At 37.3% G+C, this 16,936-nt stretch overlaps 1 protein-coding gene across 1 annotated transcript in view; it reads right to left on the reverse strand.

The window, feature by feature from the left end:
• Positions 1 to 16,936, reverse strand: part of CPED1 (cadherin like and PC-esterase domain containing 1) — a 273,570-nt gene that overhangs the window by 189,580 nt on the left and 67,054 nt on the right. The window contains 1 exon segment of the mRNA XM_079152537.1: positions 5,405 to 5,480. Coding sequence (XP_079008663.1) covers positions 5,405 to 5,480 — 76 coding nt within the window.

Here is a 16,936-nt window from a genome sequence, read left to right on the forward strand (position 1 = left end):
ATCCAGGTGGTAATGTACTTATTGAATAGGATGAATGACCCAAACACTGGTAGAGAATAAGAAGGAAGAATAAATAGCAAAGAGATGTTGACGATCCCTCCCAACTCCAGAGTTAAGGTTTTAGTAGAAAACCCAGCGCCATTGTCCTCTGAGGTTAGCAAAGCTCTGTTTTGTGAGTAAAATGGATGTTAGAATCACTAAGGACTTTGAGAAATGTGAACACATGTTGAGGGGGAGGAGCACAGAGAAGCATAGGGAGGTGGGGGTGGAGATGGTTTAGACCACTGGACAGTAACAAATGGTTACTGAATTTTATAAGGATAAGAAAAAAATGAGGGAATTTTCTTTAGGTTTCCAACAGTGCAACTACACTGAGAGATAAGTCTGGATGAGGCCACTTGCTATTGCCTTGTCCTTTCTGTGTCTTCAGCTCTTCTTGGAGACCAGATGATTTTTGTTGAAGAGTCTCTACATTTGATAACAGACCAATCCTGAAAACATACAGGTTATCTCGCCTCTAGAGCTTCTGAATCTGTTTATAAATTTGTTATGTCACATGCTAGAACCCTGTAAGCATATGGTGTAACGACTGTCTAGGCCAAAATCTATCCCTGGGTCAAGTCAGAGCACAAGAGAGATGCTTATCTTGGCCTCACTGTTTCAGTCCCTAGACAGACTGCCATAAGCAGAACTAAGAGGTTTGTTTTACACATTTATGAAAGGGTGAAGGTAAGATTCCTCTTGCTACAGTCTTCATAATGGGCTGGATTATACAGGAGCAAGAACAGAAGTGGGAAGATATGAAAACTAACTTGGAATTGACAGGTCATTGTGGAGATGGAGAAAAGTTGATGGATTCAGCAAGCCTTGGGGGTGGGTGGATTCTTGAGAGACTGAATGGGAATTTGCATGTACTCCCAGAAATTCTGCCAATTAGAAATTCATTGGTTTTGCAATCTTTTCTAAAAATGCAAATATATTTAAGAAGCTTATGACAAGGGCAAGTGTGTAATTTAGTCTGAATTAGTTCCATCAGCTTACTTCCGATACCACCTTGCTGAAGTCAGTTATACTAAAGAAGGAGAATTTTACTTGGAGAAAAAATGCTTTGCATAAGAAACATAACCATATGTGGCACTGGAGGCAAGAGTCTTTGGAATGAGAGAAGCATCAGGAATCCCGTAGAAAACAGAGTGGAATGTCAGGAGCAGAGAGCACAGAGAACAAGTGAACTTTGGCCTTCTCTGCTTAGAATATTAGAAACATTCATCAGAGTCAGGCAAGGTGGCACAGGAGTGTAATTCCAGCAACTTGGGAGGCTGAGGCAGGATGATCACAAGGTCAAAGCCAGCCTCAGCAACATAATGAGACCCTGTCTCAAAACAAACAAACAAATAAAGAGCACTGTAAATGTACTTCACTGGTAAAAAGTCTTTGGTTTCAATCCTCGGTACAAAAAAGGAGAAAAGAAACAATCATCAGTGGGATCTCAGAGAAGTGACTTTTATTGATCAATGATTAAAAACAATTTAAATTATGTCAATGATAATAGTTTACATTTGGTAGCAAGTGTTTAGAATTTTGTAAAGCCTCATCTTGTTTAGATATAAAAAGAGTTAAACTTTATCTAGTATATTCTTTTTTCTATATATATTCACATGTTTTAACAAATGAAGATGTAGATTCTAAAATGTTCAAAATATTATCTATGAATACAAATCTTGGTATATATTTCAAACCTCACATGAAAGTCAATGCTCAGAACTAAGATAAAACTACTGGAAAGAATGAGTTATGGTCAAAAATTTGGCTCACTCCTAACCAGGACTTCTTGGATGGCGAAGCTGTACTAAAAAGAACAAAAAACAACAACTTACTACCCAAGTAAAATATTTTTCTTATGTTTTGTTTTGTAATTGTAGTTCAAATATGGGAAAGCAATTTGCAATTTTTTATATAAAAAAAGAAAGGAACCAAACTTTATAAAAAGCATCAGGAAGCATTAGTGATAAATTTGGGTCAACTAAATATTGGAAAACTTTTTTTTTTTTTTTTTTTTTTAATCAAAAGGCAAAGCCTTAAATGGCTACATAAAAATAAAGTCTTGGTACTAGTCAGTAAAATTTCCATGGATGTGTGCCCTTCTATGTGAGTCACAAGTCTAAGGTCAGGTACACTCTGTTTGGCTATGAAAAGAACATACTGTGTTATCCTTAAGTGCTGTCTCCAATCACTCCTCTGCCTCTGGCCAAAACTGTCCTGCCTCACTTGCACGGGTCCCAACCACATTCACCAGTATTTCATCTCTCACTTCTCAGAATCTTAGTCCTTGCTTACTGCTGAAGGTAAAGGCTGGAACAGCAAGACTCCATGGGGAAAAGGCACAGTGGAATCATGGGATCTCAGCATTATTGTCCACTGCCACACTAGGTATTTTTAAGGATGAGTAAACTGAAGCAAAATTAGATTTTAAGTCTAGCTCAAAGTTTTAACTTAGATTACGCTTTGGAGTTAGAACTTGGCAAGTATTCTCTGAAATCATTGGAGACAATTCTCGATACCTCTTTCATATTTGTGTACATTTTTAAAAATTTTTACAGACTGCATTTTGATTCATTGTACACAAATGGGGTACATCAATTCATTTCTATGATTGTGCACAATGTGGATTCACACCATTTATGCAATCATACATGTTCATACGGTAATGATGTCTATCTCATTCCACCATCTTTCATACCCCCACCCCCTCCCCCCCTCATTTCCCTCTATATAAAATGAGAGTCTAAAGTTTATTTGTGCACATTTTATAAATAGAGGTGCTGACTAGTTTTGTTCTAAACTATCTTTTCAGATATTTATGTAGTGGACAGCTTTGAAAGATAGAGATGGTATCTCACTACAGAGGAGAGGGAAAGTGTGGGGTTTTTTCTCAATCTAAGAAAAATCTGGGCAAAAGGCAAGCATGTTTACTGCCTATTATAAAAGATCCATACTCCCTAAGCTTGGGGTTCCTCTAGTGAAAGGAAAATCATGAAGTACTGAAGTGTCACCTAGCCAGTGAATGGGTATAAGTGCTGGTAGTTTGCCTATTGCTGTTGCTGTAACTGAGAATATTATTTGTCTCTGACCTAGGTATCTCATGTCTTCTGACCACACCTATAAAAAACTGGCAGGATGACTCGTGAGCTTGGAAGCAGGGTAAAATCTCAGACCCTTTGCAGCTTTTGACAAAAATATAAAATCTCTGTGATAAGCAATCACTAGAATAGAGAAAATATCAAGTACTGTGAGGTTCGCAGCTGGGTTTTTCAGATCAAGTATGATGCAATTACCATTTTTGAGCAAAGTAAATTATATACACTCATATACATGCATATAGAATTTACTTGATTTTAAAAAAATTAAACATATGAAAAAGGTTCATTTTTCCTACTTTATACATTAAAGAAAACCAACAATTGAAGTTAAGTCACACAGCTAATTGGTGATGGATCATGTCTCTGGTTTCAAAATTTGTGTTTTCTCAACCTCCAAATAAAATATATTTAAAGTGGCATAGGTCATTTGGCTATAAATAAAATGTTTAGTTTATATAGTATAATGTTTAGTCTTATCATTTTTCTTTTTTAACAATACGAAATACTTAGGTACTGACATGTTGATACCTAATCTGAATTCATTATTAAATATTCAGCATTTGCAATAGACAAAAATATTTTTATTTTTATGAATATTGAGTTTATATTATATATTGTGTAATCATAGTAGCCATCTACAACAAAATTTAAAAATTTAGATCAGAAAATAATGCTGCAAATACATTCCTTTAAAGCTACACATCTAAAAAAATTATCTTCAGCTAGAGAAAGATAATATGATAGTAGAAGTAATTCCGTTTAAAAGGCTGTATAGTCCATGAAACTATCTTGTTAGTCACAGAGACAAATAGAAAATTAACATAGTAGACAGACTGGGAAAAGGACTACACATGTCTAGACTTTATAGATGTTCTTGAGAATGAAATATGTTTAAAACAAATGAAGACAGAAAATACTTCCTAATTTTATGGAAGCAAAATGTAAAATATAGGCTTATATAAGACTTGCTTGTGGAATTTTTTAAAATCAATAATCCACTTCAAACCATAAACAGGTTTTCACTTCTGTGATTCCATTCTGCTAACTACAATGCTAAAAAATTTAATGTTCTGAACCAACCATTTTGAAATATAAATAGCTACAGAGAAAAACACACTTTAAAATTCCACTGAAGGCTCTGTTCAAATGCAAACAATTTTTTTCAGATTGCTTTAACTAAAAGAATGCAGGGTATTTATTAATATTAAATTAATGGAAGTAAATTACCTTACTTCTCAGAAAATTACATTTTTATAAAATTAAAAATGACCCAGTTAGAGCTTACCAAAAAAAAAAATATGTAGTCAGTTATAATTGTCATATAAAACAATAATTACAGAACTAAATTTACAAAGCTATTTATTTAGAAATGCATCTTAAATTGAAAGTTGAATTACCAATTCATTTATATTTTACCTCCTGATAAATGACAGTAGGAGACTGTAGTCTTCACTGCGGGACATGCCAAAGAGGTTTAGGTTTGGTGTGGAGAAGGAAACCTCAGGGAATGACTGATAGGTTAATATGTATCATCAGTTTTCTGACCACTAAGACACAAATTAATTTAAAAAAAAACAGAAATAAAGATATGCAGATATAAATTCTAATTATGTAGTGAAACACCTTCTAGGGGCATAAACTATTAAATCTTAAATGGATTTTAAAAACAAGAAATCTGAGGAACCCTTTCACCATTCAGGACATAATTTTGTCCATGAGGGCTTATTTCATCTATAAAGACTCATATACCTTCTGATGTTTTTTCCCACTGAGGGAATCTGTGCAGAAATTGGAGGAGGTCATTTTTATAATTCCTAATATAGTCAAGACACAGAATTTATTCATTCAGTATCCTTTCTTAGACACATACATTTTAGGGATTTGAGAAAGGAGAAAATATAATTTTAAGATTAGAATGAATCATGAAGAAACAATTATTAAAAACCTTGAATAAAACAACTACTAAAATAATTGCTTTTAAAACAAGGCAGCAATTATTTTAAAGACGAGCAGAAAAGAGGACAAGAAGTACACATCTAGCAAATCAGAAGGAAAAACTGGGGAAAAAATAATCACTGCTATGCTGGTATTCCTTAATATCGAGGTCTTCCCAACAACAAAACCTATGGACTCTAGAAGATATGGAGATAGCAGAACTGATAGACAAAGGAGCTAAAGATGCTGTTCTGAAACCTGGTTGTCTGTTGGTGTCTGTTTAGGACACATGTTATCAGTTTATGCACAAGAAGCAAACTGAAGTTTACCTGGAAATCTTCTAATTATTTGACATAATCCTTCCTTTCTGCAAAGTTGTTGCTGTATTTCTGGTAATATATTTATCTGAAAAGAATAAAAAGATTCTAGTGAGTTAGGTATTCATAAATGGTAAAGCAAAGGAAACACAAAAACTTAGAGTCTAAATGTGAAGTACTGTCTACACTATCCACACCCAACCTTCCAATCAAGTCAACATTCATATTTAGAATATGAAAATGGTTTGATAACATAAAAAATCTTGCCCTTAGAAATCTTCAAAATATTTGGGAATACTTTGGAAAGTCTTTTTTATATTTCAGTCATTGCTTGATATAAAAGGAAATACTTATGGCAAATATAGTAACACAAATAACTTCACTGTTTCAAATTTTGCATTGCAAAAAATAGCACTAAAATACCTCAAAGTCAACTAAAATTACAGAGATTCAGAAGCCCTCAGTGATTTGCATCACACAGTTATTTAGTGGTAATTCAGTGTTAAATCTGTTTCAAAACTTTGCATTCAGTCTTCATACTGAAGGGCATTATTGCTTTCAGACATGAAAGCCAATCACCACAAATCTCTATTTTAAGCAAAATTTGTTCTTAGAAAGATTTGTAAGTTCAATCATAAATTCAAATACAGTTTTTTAGCTTATAAAGAAAAGATGCAAACAAGTTTAATTCCTTCCTCCTCTTGTGAATTTACAGATTAATAAGCTGTCATCAACTAAATCCCCAGACTAAGGCCACAAATGGTGGTTAAAACCAATAAAAAGATAGACATGTGAATTAGCTTGAAAATCATATTCATTTTGGAGACATTACTGATTTCTTTCAAATTAATTCACTCTAACTTAATAAACCATTGTAGTTTCTCTATTGTGTGCTACTGGCATGACTAGATGAAAGGAACTCAGCTCTTCTGGAGAAAAAAATAGGCCACCAAAAACATGGTGCACTTAATAGAATCGTCGCCTTGAGTGCATCTTTCTTCCTTGTTTCAATTTCTTTATTTCTTCGTTTGTAAAATAAAGCATTTAGAGTCTTTGGTCTCTAAGATCCACTTCTGCTCTAAGATTTTATCAACTCCGTAATAAGTTGTAGTTTTTTTTTAAAAAAATGACTCAACAGTGTTTTGAAACAGTCCATCAATTAAATATTTTCTAACATTTGCTGTCTTATCAACCTGTTCATTTATTTAGCAAAGTTTCTTTCCCTCAATAATAGATAGAGGAAGAACAAACCTCAGCCCAGATCCTATATAAATAAAGCTCAGACTTCAGCAGACCCCACGCTTCTGCATTAGCAGCATCCTAAATACTGTATTCTTGTTTGAAGTCTACAAGAATACCGAAGTCTATCATTTACACTCATTTGCACTGGGAATTGGGAAAAGGCTGTCAGTGCAGTATACTTTTGGTTTCAGGAATGTCTACACTTCTCAAATTCAAAAATGAGAGTTCAGGGTCTAACGGTAGGAAAATAAGGACTCTCATAAAGCCCTGAACACTTCCATTCAGAAATCTCATGAGGGGCTGAAGTGACTGACAGAACACTGCTAAAGTACAGAGAATTCAGAATAAAAGTGATTTTTGTTGTTTAAATGAACACCCAAAATATTTTTCTAAATTAGATTCTGAAAAGCTTTGAAAGTCAATAAAATTGAACCATTTTCTCCATATAAGGCAAAAATCATCACATTGCTAGTGACTTGACAAAAATATTCAGAAAGAGATTTAGCACTAGGTAAGCAGCATCAAAGGCCACGGACTGGCTCAGTTTCACTTCTAATCCTCTCCTAAAGGGTTCAGAGCAAATGTGCTACCCTGTGAATGAAACTGTGTTGTCACCCCATCCCATGCACACTGAAGGGAACAGAGGAATCCTGGTGAAATGAACAGCAATAACTCCAGCAATGGGCCAGAAGAATTTATGTAGATACAGCAGTGGTAGTATACAGCTAGTACATATTTCAGACATAAGGATAGATTACTGGGTCTTGTCAAAGAGATGACTGGATGTGAGGCTAGGTTCAAAAGGATGAACTGACTCAGGAACAGCAAAGGACTTGCTTCAAAAAGTCAAAGCCAAGCCAAGAGAAGAAACCGTCCTACATTTCTGCCTCCTGTTTCCCTGTTGTTACTTGACACACACAGCCCAATGACTTCTCTATGAGCTCTTTCCTCCAAAGTACATCTTTAGAATTCAGAAGAGTGGGAGATGACATAATTGTGGTGACATGTGACACCAGAAATATCATCTCTATTCAGCTCTAGCACTGAGTAACAAATTAAGCAGTTAAATGAGAACTCACAAAAATTGCTATTACACCAGTAGAGTGGAGGACAGGGATTGAGAGTATGGGAGGAGGGGAGAGTATGGGGAAGTACTGGGGAATGAAATCTACCAAACTATGCAAAGTCCACAAAGAAATAAAAGACGACAATATATCATATATATGATATATTTACATATGTGATATATATTCCACTGTTACAGTTTGGATGTGAGATGTCCCCCAAAATCTCCTGTGTTTCTATAGGAATATTCAGAATTTAAAGGATCAAAGTGTAAGAGTTGTAACCTAATCAGTTCATCCTAGTTTCAATGGTCTGAATGGTAACTATAGGCAGGTGGGGCATGGCTGGAGGAGGTGGGCCACATCATTAAGTGGAGTATCATCAAAGGAGTTTGGATTAGCTGATTTATCTAATGATGAACTTCTCCTATTCAACTTTGCAATAATTTTATAGCTTTTATTTTTTAAGAGCAATTTTAAATTCACAGCAAAACTGAGCAGAAGGCATAGAAAATTCCCATATACCCCATTGTCCCCAACATGCACCAGGTCCCCCAGTTTCAACGTCCCTCAGCACAACGGTACATTTGTTACACTTGATGAACCTAACCTGGCATGTCATTATCAGTCAAATAATCATTTTTAATAAACACTGATCTTGTATTAGCTTTGAATGCTTAAATACAAATAGTATAGTGTCTATATTTATACATAGACTGCAATTTTTCTTACTTGACACAAAACTCTTTTGAAAGGACTAGTACTCATATACAAAATTATAATGACATTCATACCCTGGGATACTTCCAAGAGATAACTGGGAGACAGGGAATGCTCATTTAAAACATTTTTGACCTTAAGTCTATTGATATGGTGAATTACATTTATTGATTTCCTGATGTTGAACCAACCTTGCATCCCTGGGATGAAACCCACTTGATCATGGTGCACTATCTTTTTAATATGTTTTTGTATGTGATTTGCTAAAATTTTGTTGAGAATTTTTGCGTCGATGTTCATTAAGGATATTGGTCTGAAATTTTCTTTCCTCGATGTGACTCTGTCTGGTTTAGGTATCAGTGTGATATTGGCTTCATAGAATGAGTTTGGGAGGGTTCCCTCCTCTTCCTTCAATTGATGAATGGATAAAGAAACTGTGGTATATATATACAATGGAATATTACTCAGCCATAAAGAATGATAAAATTATGGCATTTGCAGGCAAATGGATGAAATTGGAGAATATCATGCTAAGTGAGATAAGCCAATCTCAAAAAACCAAAGGTCGAATGATATCGCTAATAAGTGGATGAGGACACATAAAGGGGGAGGGAGGGGTTAGTGTTAGGGTTAGAGTTAGGGTTAGGGAGGGGGGCAAGAATGGAGGAAGGAAGGACTGTATAGAGGGAAAAGAGGGGTGGAAGGGGTGGGGGGAAGGGAAAAAATAACAGAATGAATCAAACAACATTACTCTATGTAAATTTATGATTACACAAATGGTATACCTTTACGCCATGTACAGAGAAACAACATGTATCCCATTTGTTTACAATAAATAAATAAATAAATAAATAAAGTGAACGATAAAACAGTCAAAAAAAAATTTTGGTCCCAGCACATCTTCTACAAACTTAATCTGTGATAAACTGTATTAATTGGTATTCATTAACTATTGTCAGAAGCAAAAGTAAAAATCACTCTTCTTTTGAGACATATTTCATTAATAAAAGCAAAAAAATATAATACTAATTATGAGCATTAGCAAAGTGTGCATAGATCAGAAAAACTAAAGCCATAGTAGTATCATTAATTGTTAAGAAGAGTAGACATTTGAATTTGAATTATTGATAAACTATAAGAAAGTACCTAAAAAAGAAACGTTTTTCTGGTCATTGGAATAGTTACAGTGACAAACATCTGACATTATCTCTTAGGGAACTGTTCTTTTCTTTTTGTATCTGTAGACATATTCATGACCTTTATTTTATCAAAAATTAGTCCTCCCAAACTATCCAGTGTCACCAGCAAGGAAAAGAATTAATGACAAGCAAATTAAAAATAGCTAATCAAAGAAAGAAAAGGTTTTTTTTTTTTTTCTCTTCCCAGGTGTTTTGCAATTATCATACCACAAAGTTCACCTGATATGATTGAATGCTTTACAATAACAGCCATTTCTGTAGTTCTCAGTGTGCCAAGTACTAAAAACAGCATCCTGGTTTTAGGGACTGCTAATCCTACAAACATTTAAAGCTAGAAAAGAATCCCTCTGCTTTGCAACACCAGCACCCGTCTGTTTGAGATGAGCTAGAGCCCCAGTTACTAAACTTAGTGTTACCCAAATAGTGGCTCTCACTTCACTTTCAATATCACACAGTCCAAGACAGTTTTAAATTCATGTTTCAATCTTACTGATGAGAGAGACTCGTGGCCGTTTCATTATCAATTATAGATATTTTGATCACTCTCATTAAACACTAAAATTACAAAGCTGTAATGTGACTAGTAATCCTGATTTGAGCAGGTGCCCTTTTCTGTTCCCTCTAAGGTCATTGACAAGTCTACAACATCCCCACCAAATTTGAAGCAATTTCTGTTTTGAATATTTATGTCATTTACATAAATGTGTCAGGGTTCATAAAACTTCAAATTATTCACTCTCCAAAGCAATAGTGATCTACATGTATTACTGAGAATTTATGTATTCTTTAAAAATACTTATTAGATTAGGCTACAAGTTTAGACTTATTTGGAAGGGTTCTATTGATATGATTGATAAATCGGAAATTTGAAGTCAGCTGCCTGGGTGTGAATCTTGGTTGCTTTATTAATTAGCCATGAGGCCTTAGATAAGTTTCTTAGCCTCTCTGTGTTTCCAGGCTCATCATGCAGAGAATGCACATAAATAAATATGTAAGCACTCAGAATGGTGCTTGGCACATAGTAAGGTTATGTGTTAGCTATTATTATTGGTTGTTTCCATCCTTCATGTATCTCCTAGCTATATTTCACATTTCATTGCCACTCCACAAGTCCAAGTCCTCCTCATCTCAGTACCCCATTATTGCAGTAACTAGTCTTTGTTCTTTGGTACTTGCTCATTGGGTACTTATTTCAATATAGCAGCCATAGCCATCCTGTAAAAAATGTAAATGGACTCATATTACCCTTCTCTCAGAACCCTTCGATAACCCTCAGTGTCACCAAGAATAAAAGCCATAGTCCTTATAAAGGACCCCAGGACCCCCCACTATTGAATCTCCCATTACCAGTACATCTAGATCCTCACCTCCCAACTCCACTCATTTTACTCCAGTCTCCTGGGACTCATGTTCTTCATGCCAGCAAAAGACCCTCTTTTTACTGTATGACTATTATTCCCTTTCTCTGTGTCTGTGGTTTTACCCCAGTCACCAATATAGGAGGCCATCTTCTAGGCTATACTCAAAAGTCTCTGTCTTGGTGGAATCTCCTTCACTCATCTCATCTAAAACTCAACCTCCCAATGTTTTCTCACCTTACTTTATTTTTCTTTGTAGTACTTTTTTTTGTCATCTCAACTATCATATTTTATCTAGTGATCTCTTTTTCCTTTACCTCCATATAACTATCTAAGCTCCCCAAGATCAGGGTTATTATTTTTTTTTTTTTTGGTCTGTATTGTTAACAGTTATATTCTTGGAGGTTTCAAGATGGCGGCCTAGAGGGTGGCTGCATTTCATGTTGCTCCAGGACTCAGGATTCAAAAGAGGAGATATTGAGACGCTTGGGACCAACTCAAAGCAGCCGGGTGACTCTCACCCCCTGGGGAGGCATCCCGGATGGCACGGTGGTCCCGGAACGCAGGAAACTTTGTGAAGTAGAGCTGCCGGCGAGACACCCCTCCCCCCGCTGGAGCAGTGAACTCGGACAGCTGGGAGCGCCGTAAAGGAGGCCGCTCGGCACAGCGCTGGGACTCGGAGCAACCACTGGGGCTCCGGCGGCTGCCCAGGGGAGGAGTGGCGAGGAGAGCTGTGTGAACTCAGGACACCGGGGCCTGCCCTGAGGAGGAGGAGGAGGAGCGTGGCCACTTGGATTCGGAGTGACTGCACCAGAGCTACAGGCGGTTGCCAGAGGAGAAGCCGCGCGGCGAGCTGTTTGGACTCAGAACGACGCTTCTGAACCCCGGGGCCTGCCCTGAGGACGAGGAGGAGGAAGAGGAGCGCGGCCGCTTGGATTCGGGTGACTACACCAGAGCTACAGGCGGTTGCCAGAGAAGGGGCTGCATGGCGAGCTGTTTGGACTCTGACCACTTCTGAACCCCGGGGCCTGCCCGGAGGAGTAGGACGAGGAGGAGGAGAAGCGCGGCGGGCCGTTTGGACTCGCAGTGACTGCATTAGCGCTCCAGGCGGCTGCTCAGAGGAGAAGGTGAGTGGTGAGTTGTTTGGTCTTAAAGTGACAGCTCCTGAACACAGGGGGGCTGCCTGGAGGAGGAGCGTGGTGGGACACTTGGTCTTGAGTGGCCGCACCAGAGCTCCGGGTGGTTGCCCAGAGGACCCGTGCAGCGGGTCACGTGGATTCAGAGCCACTCAGAGGGACTGCTCCTGAACACCCGGGGGGTTATCTGGAGAAGGAGGAGGAACGGGGAGGGTCACTTCGACTCGGAGTGATTGATTGCCCCGGGCTACGGGTGGTTGGTGAGAGGAGGAGGCACGAAGTGAGTTTCTTGGACTCCTAGTGACTGCACCGGAATACTGGGCGGCTGTCTGGAGGAAGAGGCCTGTGGCGGGTCTCTGGGACTCAGAGCGATTTTTCGGGGCCACAGGTGGCTGCTCAGAGGAGGGGCCACACAGCCAGGCGATTAGGTGCAGAGCAGGGTCCCAGGATCTAGGAGGCTTCTGGGTGGAAGAGCCGCACAGAGACAGGCTTAGGGCGGAGCAAAAGTTCCAGGCCTGTGGGCAAATTCTCTGAGGAGGGGCAGCCTAAGGAGATTCATCTGCGAAGGGTGAGGCTCCCAGGCCCAGGAGGTAGGGCCGGGCCCCTGGGAACTTTGCAGAGGAAGGCAGCCCAGCCCAGGCGGTAGCTGTAAATTGAGGGGAACCTCTAGGAGGGAACTGACCAGCGAGACCTCCCCACCGGGTGAGTCTTCCCTGCTGGGTGAGGTTTCCCCACAAGGACGGTAAAACCAGAGACTCAGGCCCAAACAGGCCTTGCCTCAGCCCGCAGCCTAGGTCCCCTTTGGATGACCATTGGTTAACAAGTGGAGGCACCTCTGCCCACTAGCAGGGATTATACCCCACCTGAAGGCCACCACTCCTAGAGAGGCAGCTTCCTTGTGAAGCACCGCATTATCAACTTCCTCCATGACTTCAGCCTACTGAAGGCTAAGGGGGGATATATATAGAAATCTTCAGGGACATTGTAAGTCAATAGAGGAAATCTGCAATATCTCAGCGGTCCACTGATACCTGAACAATATGAGAAAACAAGGAAAGAAAATGCTGCAAACAAATCTAGATGTTACATCAATAAAACCCAATGACAACATGGCAGAAGAAATGACAGAAAAGGAGTTCAGAATGTACATAATTAAAATGATCAGAGAAGCAAACGATGAGATGAAAGAGCAAATGCAAGCATTGAATGATCGCACCAATCGACAGTTAAAAGAGCAAATACAGGAAGCAAAAGATCATTTCAATAAAGAGTTAGAGATATTGAAAAAAAACCAACAGAAATCCTTGACATGAAGGAAACAATAAACCAAATTAAGAACTCCATAAAAAGCATATCCAATAGGATAGAACACCTGGAAGACAGAACCTCAGACATTGAAGACAAAATATTTAACCTTGAAAACAAAGTTGAACAAACAGAGAAGATGGTAAGAAATCATGAACAGAATCTACAAGAACTATGGGATATCATGAAAAGGCCAAATTTAAGAATTATTGGGATTGAGGAAGGTCTAGAGAAACAAGCCAAAGGAATGAACAATTTATTCAATGAAATAATATCAGAAAATTTCCCAAATCTGAAGAATGAAATGGAAAATCAAGTTCAAGAGGCTTATAGGACTCCAAATACACAAAATTACAACAGACTCACACCAAGGCACATTATAATGAAAATACCTAACATACAAAATAAAGACAGAATTTTAAAGGCTGTGAGAGAAAAGAACCAAATTACATTCAGGAGGAAACCAATACGCATATCAGCAGATTTTTCAATCCAGACCCTAAAAGCTAGAAGGGCCTGGAACAACATTTTTCAAGCCCAGAAAGAAAATGAATGCCAACCAAGAATCTTATACCCAGCAAAACTTACCTTCAAATTTGACGATGAAATAAAATCCTTCCATGATAAACAAAAGCTAAAAGAATTTACAAAAAGAAAGCCAGCATTACAGAACATTCTCAACAAAATATTCCATGAGGAAGAGATGAAAAACAAAGAAGCAAATCAGCAAAGGGAGGAATTATCCTAAAGGAATTGTCAAATAAAGGAGGAAACAAGTTGTGTCAAACAAATAAATAAACAAAATTTTAAAAATGAACCAAATGACCGGGAAACCAAATCATTTCTTTATAATAACCCTGAATGTTAATGGCCTGAATTCATCAATCAAAAGACATAGACTGGCAGACTGGATTAAAAAGAAAGATCCAACAATATGTTGCCTGCAAGAGACTCACCTCATAGAAAAAGATACCCATAGACTAAAGGTGAAAGGATGGGGAAAAACATACCATGCACATGGACTCAGCAAAAAAGCTGGAATATCCATCCTCATTTCCGATAATGTGGACTTCAAGCCAAAGTTAGTCAGAAGGGATAAAGAAGGTCATTTCATACTGCTTAAGGGAAGCATAAATCAGCAAGATATAACAATCATAAACATCTATGCCCCAAACAGTGGCTCATCCATGTATGGCAATCAAATCCTTCTCAATTTCAGAAACCAAATAGACCATAACACAATAATACTAGGTGATTTTTAACACTCCTCTCTCACCACTGGACAGATCTTCAAGACAAAAATTGAACAAAGAAACCATAGATCTCAATAACACAATCAATAATTTAGACTTAACAGACATTTATAGAATATACCATCCAACCAAGAGCGAATACACTTTCTTCTCAGCAGCACATGGATCCTTCTCTAAAATAGACCATATATTATGCCACAAAGCTAATATTAGCAAATACAAGAAGATAGAGACACTACCATGTATTCTATCAGATCATAATGGATTGAAGTTAGAAATAAATGAAAGAGTAAAACACAGAAACTATCCCAACAAACGGAGATTAAACATTATGCTATTATATGATGAATGGATAACAGAAGATATTAGGAAGGAAATTAAAAAATTCTTAGAGGTAAATGAGAACAAAGAAACATCATATCAAAATCTCTGGGACACTATGAAAGCAGTACTTAGAGGGAAATTTATTTCATGGAGCGCATTTAATAAAAGAAGTAAAACTCAACAAATAAACGACCTAACACTACAGCTCAAAGCCCTAGAAAAAGAAGAACAGAACAGCACCAAAAGTAGTGGAAGACAGGAAATAGTTAAACTCAGAGCTGAAATCAATGAAATTGAAACAAAAGAAACAATACAAAAAATTGACAAAATAAATAGTTGGTTCTTCGAAAAAATAAACAAAATTGATAAACCTTTAGCCACACTAACAAAGAGAAGACGAGAGAAAACCCAAATCACTAAAATTCGGAATGAACAAGGAAATATCACAACAGACAGGATTGAAATACAAAACATAATTAGAAGCTATTTTGAAAATCTATACTCCAACAAAATAGAAAATTTCGAAGGCATCAACAGGTTTCTAGAGACATATGAATTGCCTAAACTGAACGAGGAGGACATAAACAATTTAAATAGACCAATTTCAAGTACTGAAATAGAAGAAGTCATCAAAAGCCTACCAACAAAGAAAAGTCCGGGACCAGATGGGTTCTCAGCCGAGTTCTACAAAACCTTTAAAGAAGAGCTCATTCCAATACTTCTCAAAGTATTCCATAAAATAGAAGAGGAGGGAATCCTCCCAAACTCATTCTATGAAGCCAATATCACACTGATACCTAAACCAGACAGAGACTCATCAAGGAAAGAAAATTTCAGACCAATATCCTTAATGAACATCGACGCAAAAATTCTCAACAAAATTTTAGCAAATCGCATACAAAAACATATTAAAAAATAGTGCACCATGATCAAGTGGGTTTCATCCCAGGGATGCAAGGTTGGTTCAACATCAGGAAATCAATAAACGTAATTCACCATATTAATAGACTTAAAGTCAAGAATCACATGATTATTTCAATAGATGCAGAAAAAGCATTTGATAAAATACAGCACCCCTTCATGCTCAAAACACTAGAAAAAATAGGGATAGTGGGAACATTCCTTAACATTGTAAAGGCCATTTATGCTAAGCCCATGGCTAATATCATTCTAAATGGTGAAAAACTGAAAGCATTCCCCCTAAAAACTGGAACAAGGCAGGGATGCCCTCTTTCACCACTTCTATTCAACATCGTTCTTGAGACTCTGGCCAGAGCAATTAGACAAACCAAAGAAATTAAAGGGATACAAATTGGAAAAGAAGAACTCAAACTATCCCTCTTTGCTGATGACATGATTATATATTTAGAGGAACCTGGAAATTCCACCAGAAAACTCTTAGAACTCATAAGTGATTTCAGTAAAGTAGCAGGTTACAAGATCAATGCTCATAAATCCAACGCATTTTTATACATAAGTGATGAATCTTCAGAAAGAGAAATTAGGAAAAATACCCCATTCACAATAGTCTCGAAAAAAATAAAATACTTGGGAATCAATCTCACAAAAGAGGTGAAAGACCTCTACAATGAGAACTATACAACACTAAAGAAAGAAATTAAAGAACACCTTAGAAGATGGAAAGATCTTCCATGTTCTTGGATAGGAAGAATTAATATTGTCAAAATGGCCATACTACCTAAAGTGCTATACAAATTCAATGCAATTCCAATTAAAATCCCAATGACGTACCTTACAGAAATAGAGCAAGCAATTATGAAATTCATCTGGAAGAATAAGAAACCCAGAATAGCTAAAGCAATCCTTAGCAGGAAGAGTGAAACAGGGGGGATTGCAATACCAGATCTTCAACTCTACTACAAAGCAATAGTAACAAAAACGGCATGGTATTGGTAGCAAAATAGAAAGGTAGATCAATGATA

This window comes from Sciurus vulgaris (genome assembly GCF_902686455.1).
Source record: "Sciurus vulgaris genome assembly, chromosome: 8".
NCBI classification, from domain to species: domain Eukaryota; kingdom Metazoa; phylum Chordata; class Mammalia; order Rodentia; family Sciuridae; genus Sciurus; species Sciurus vulgaris.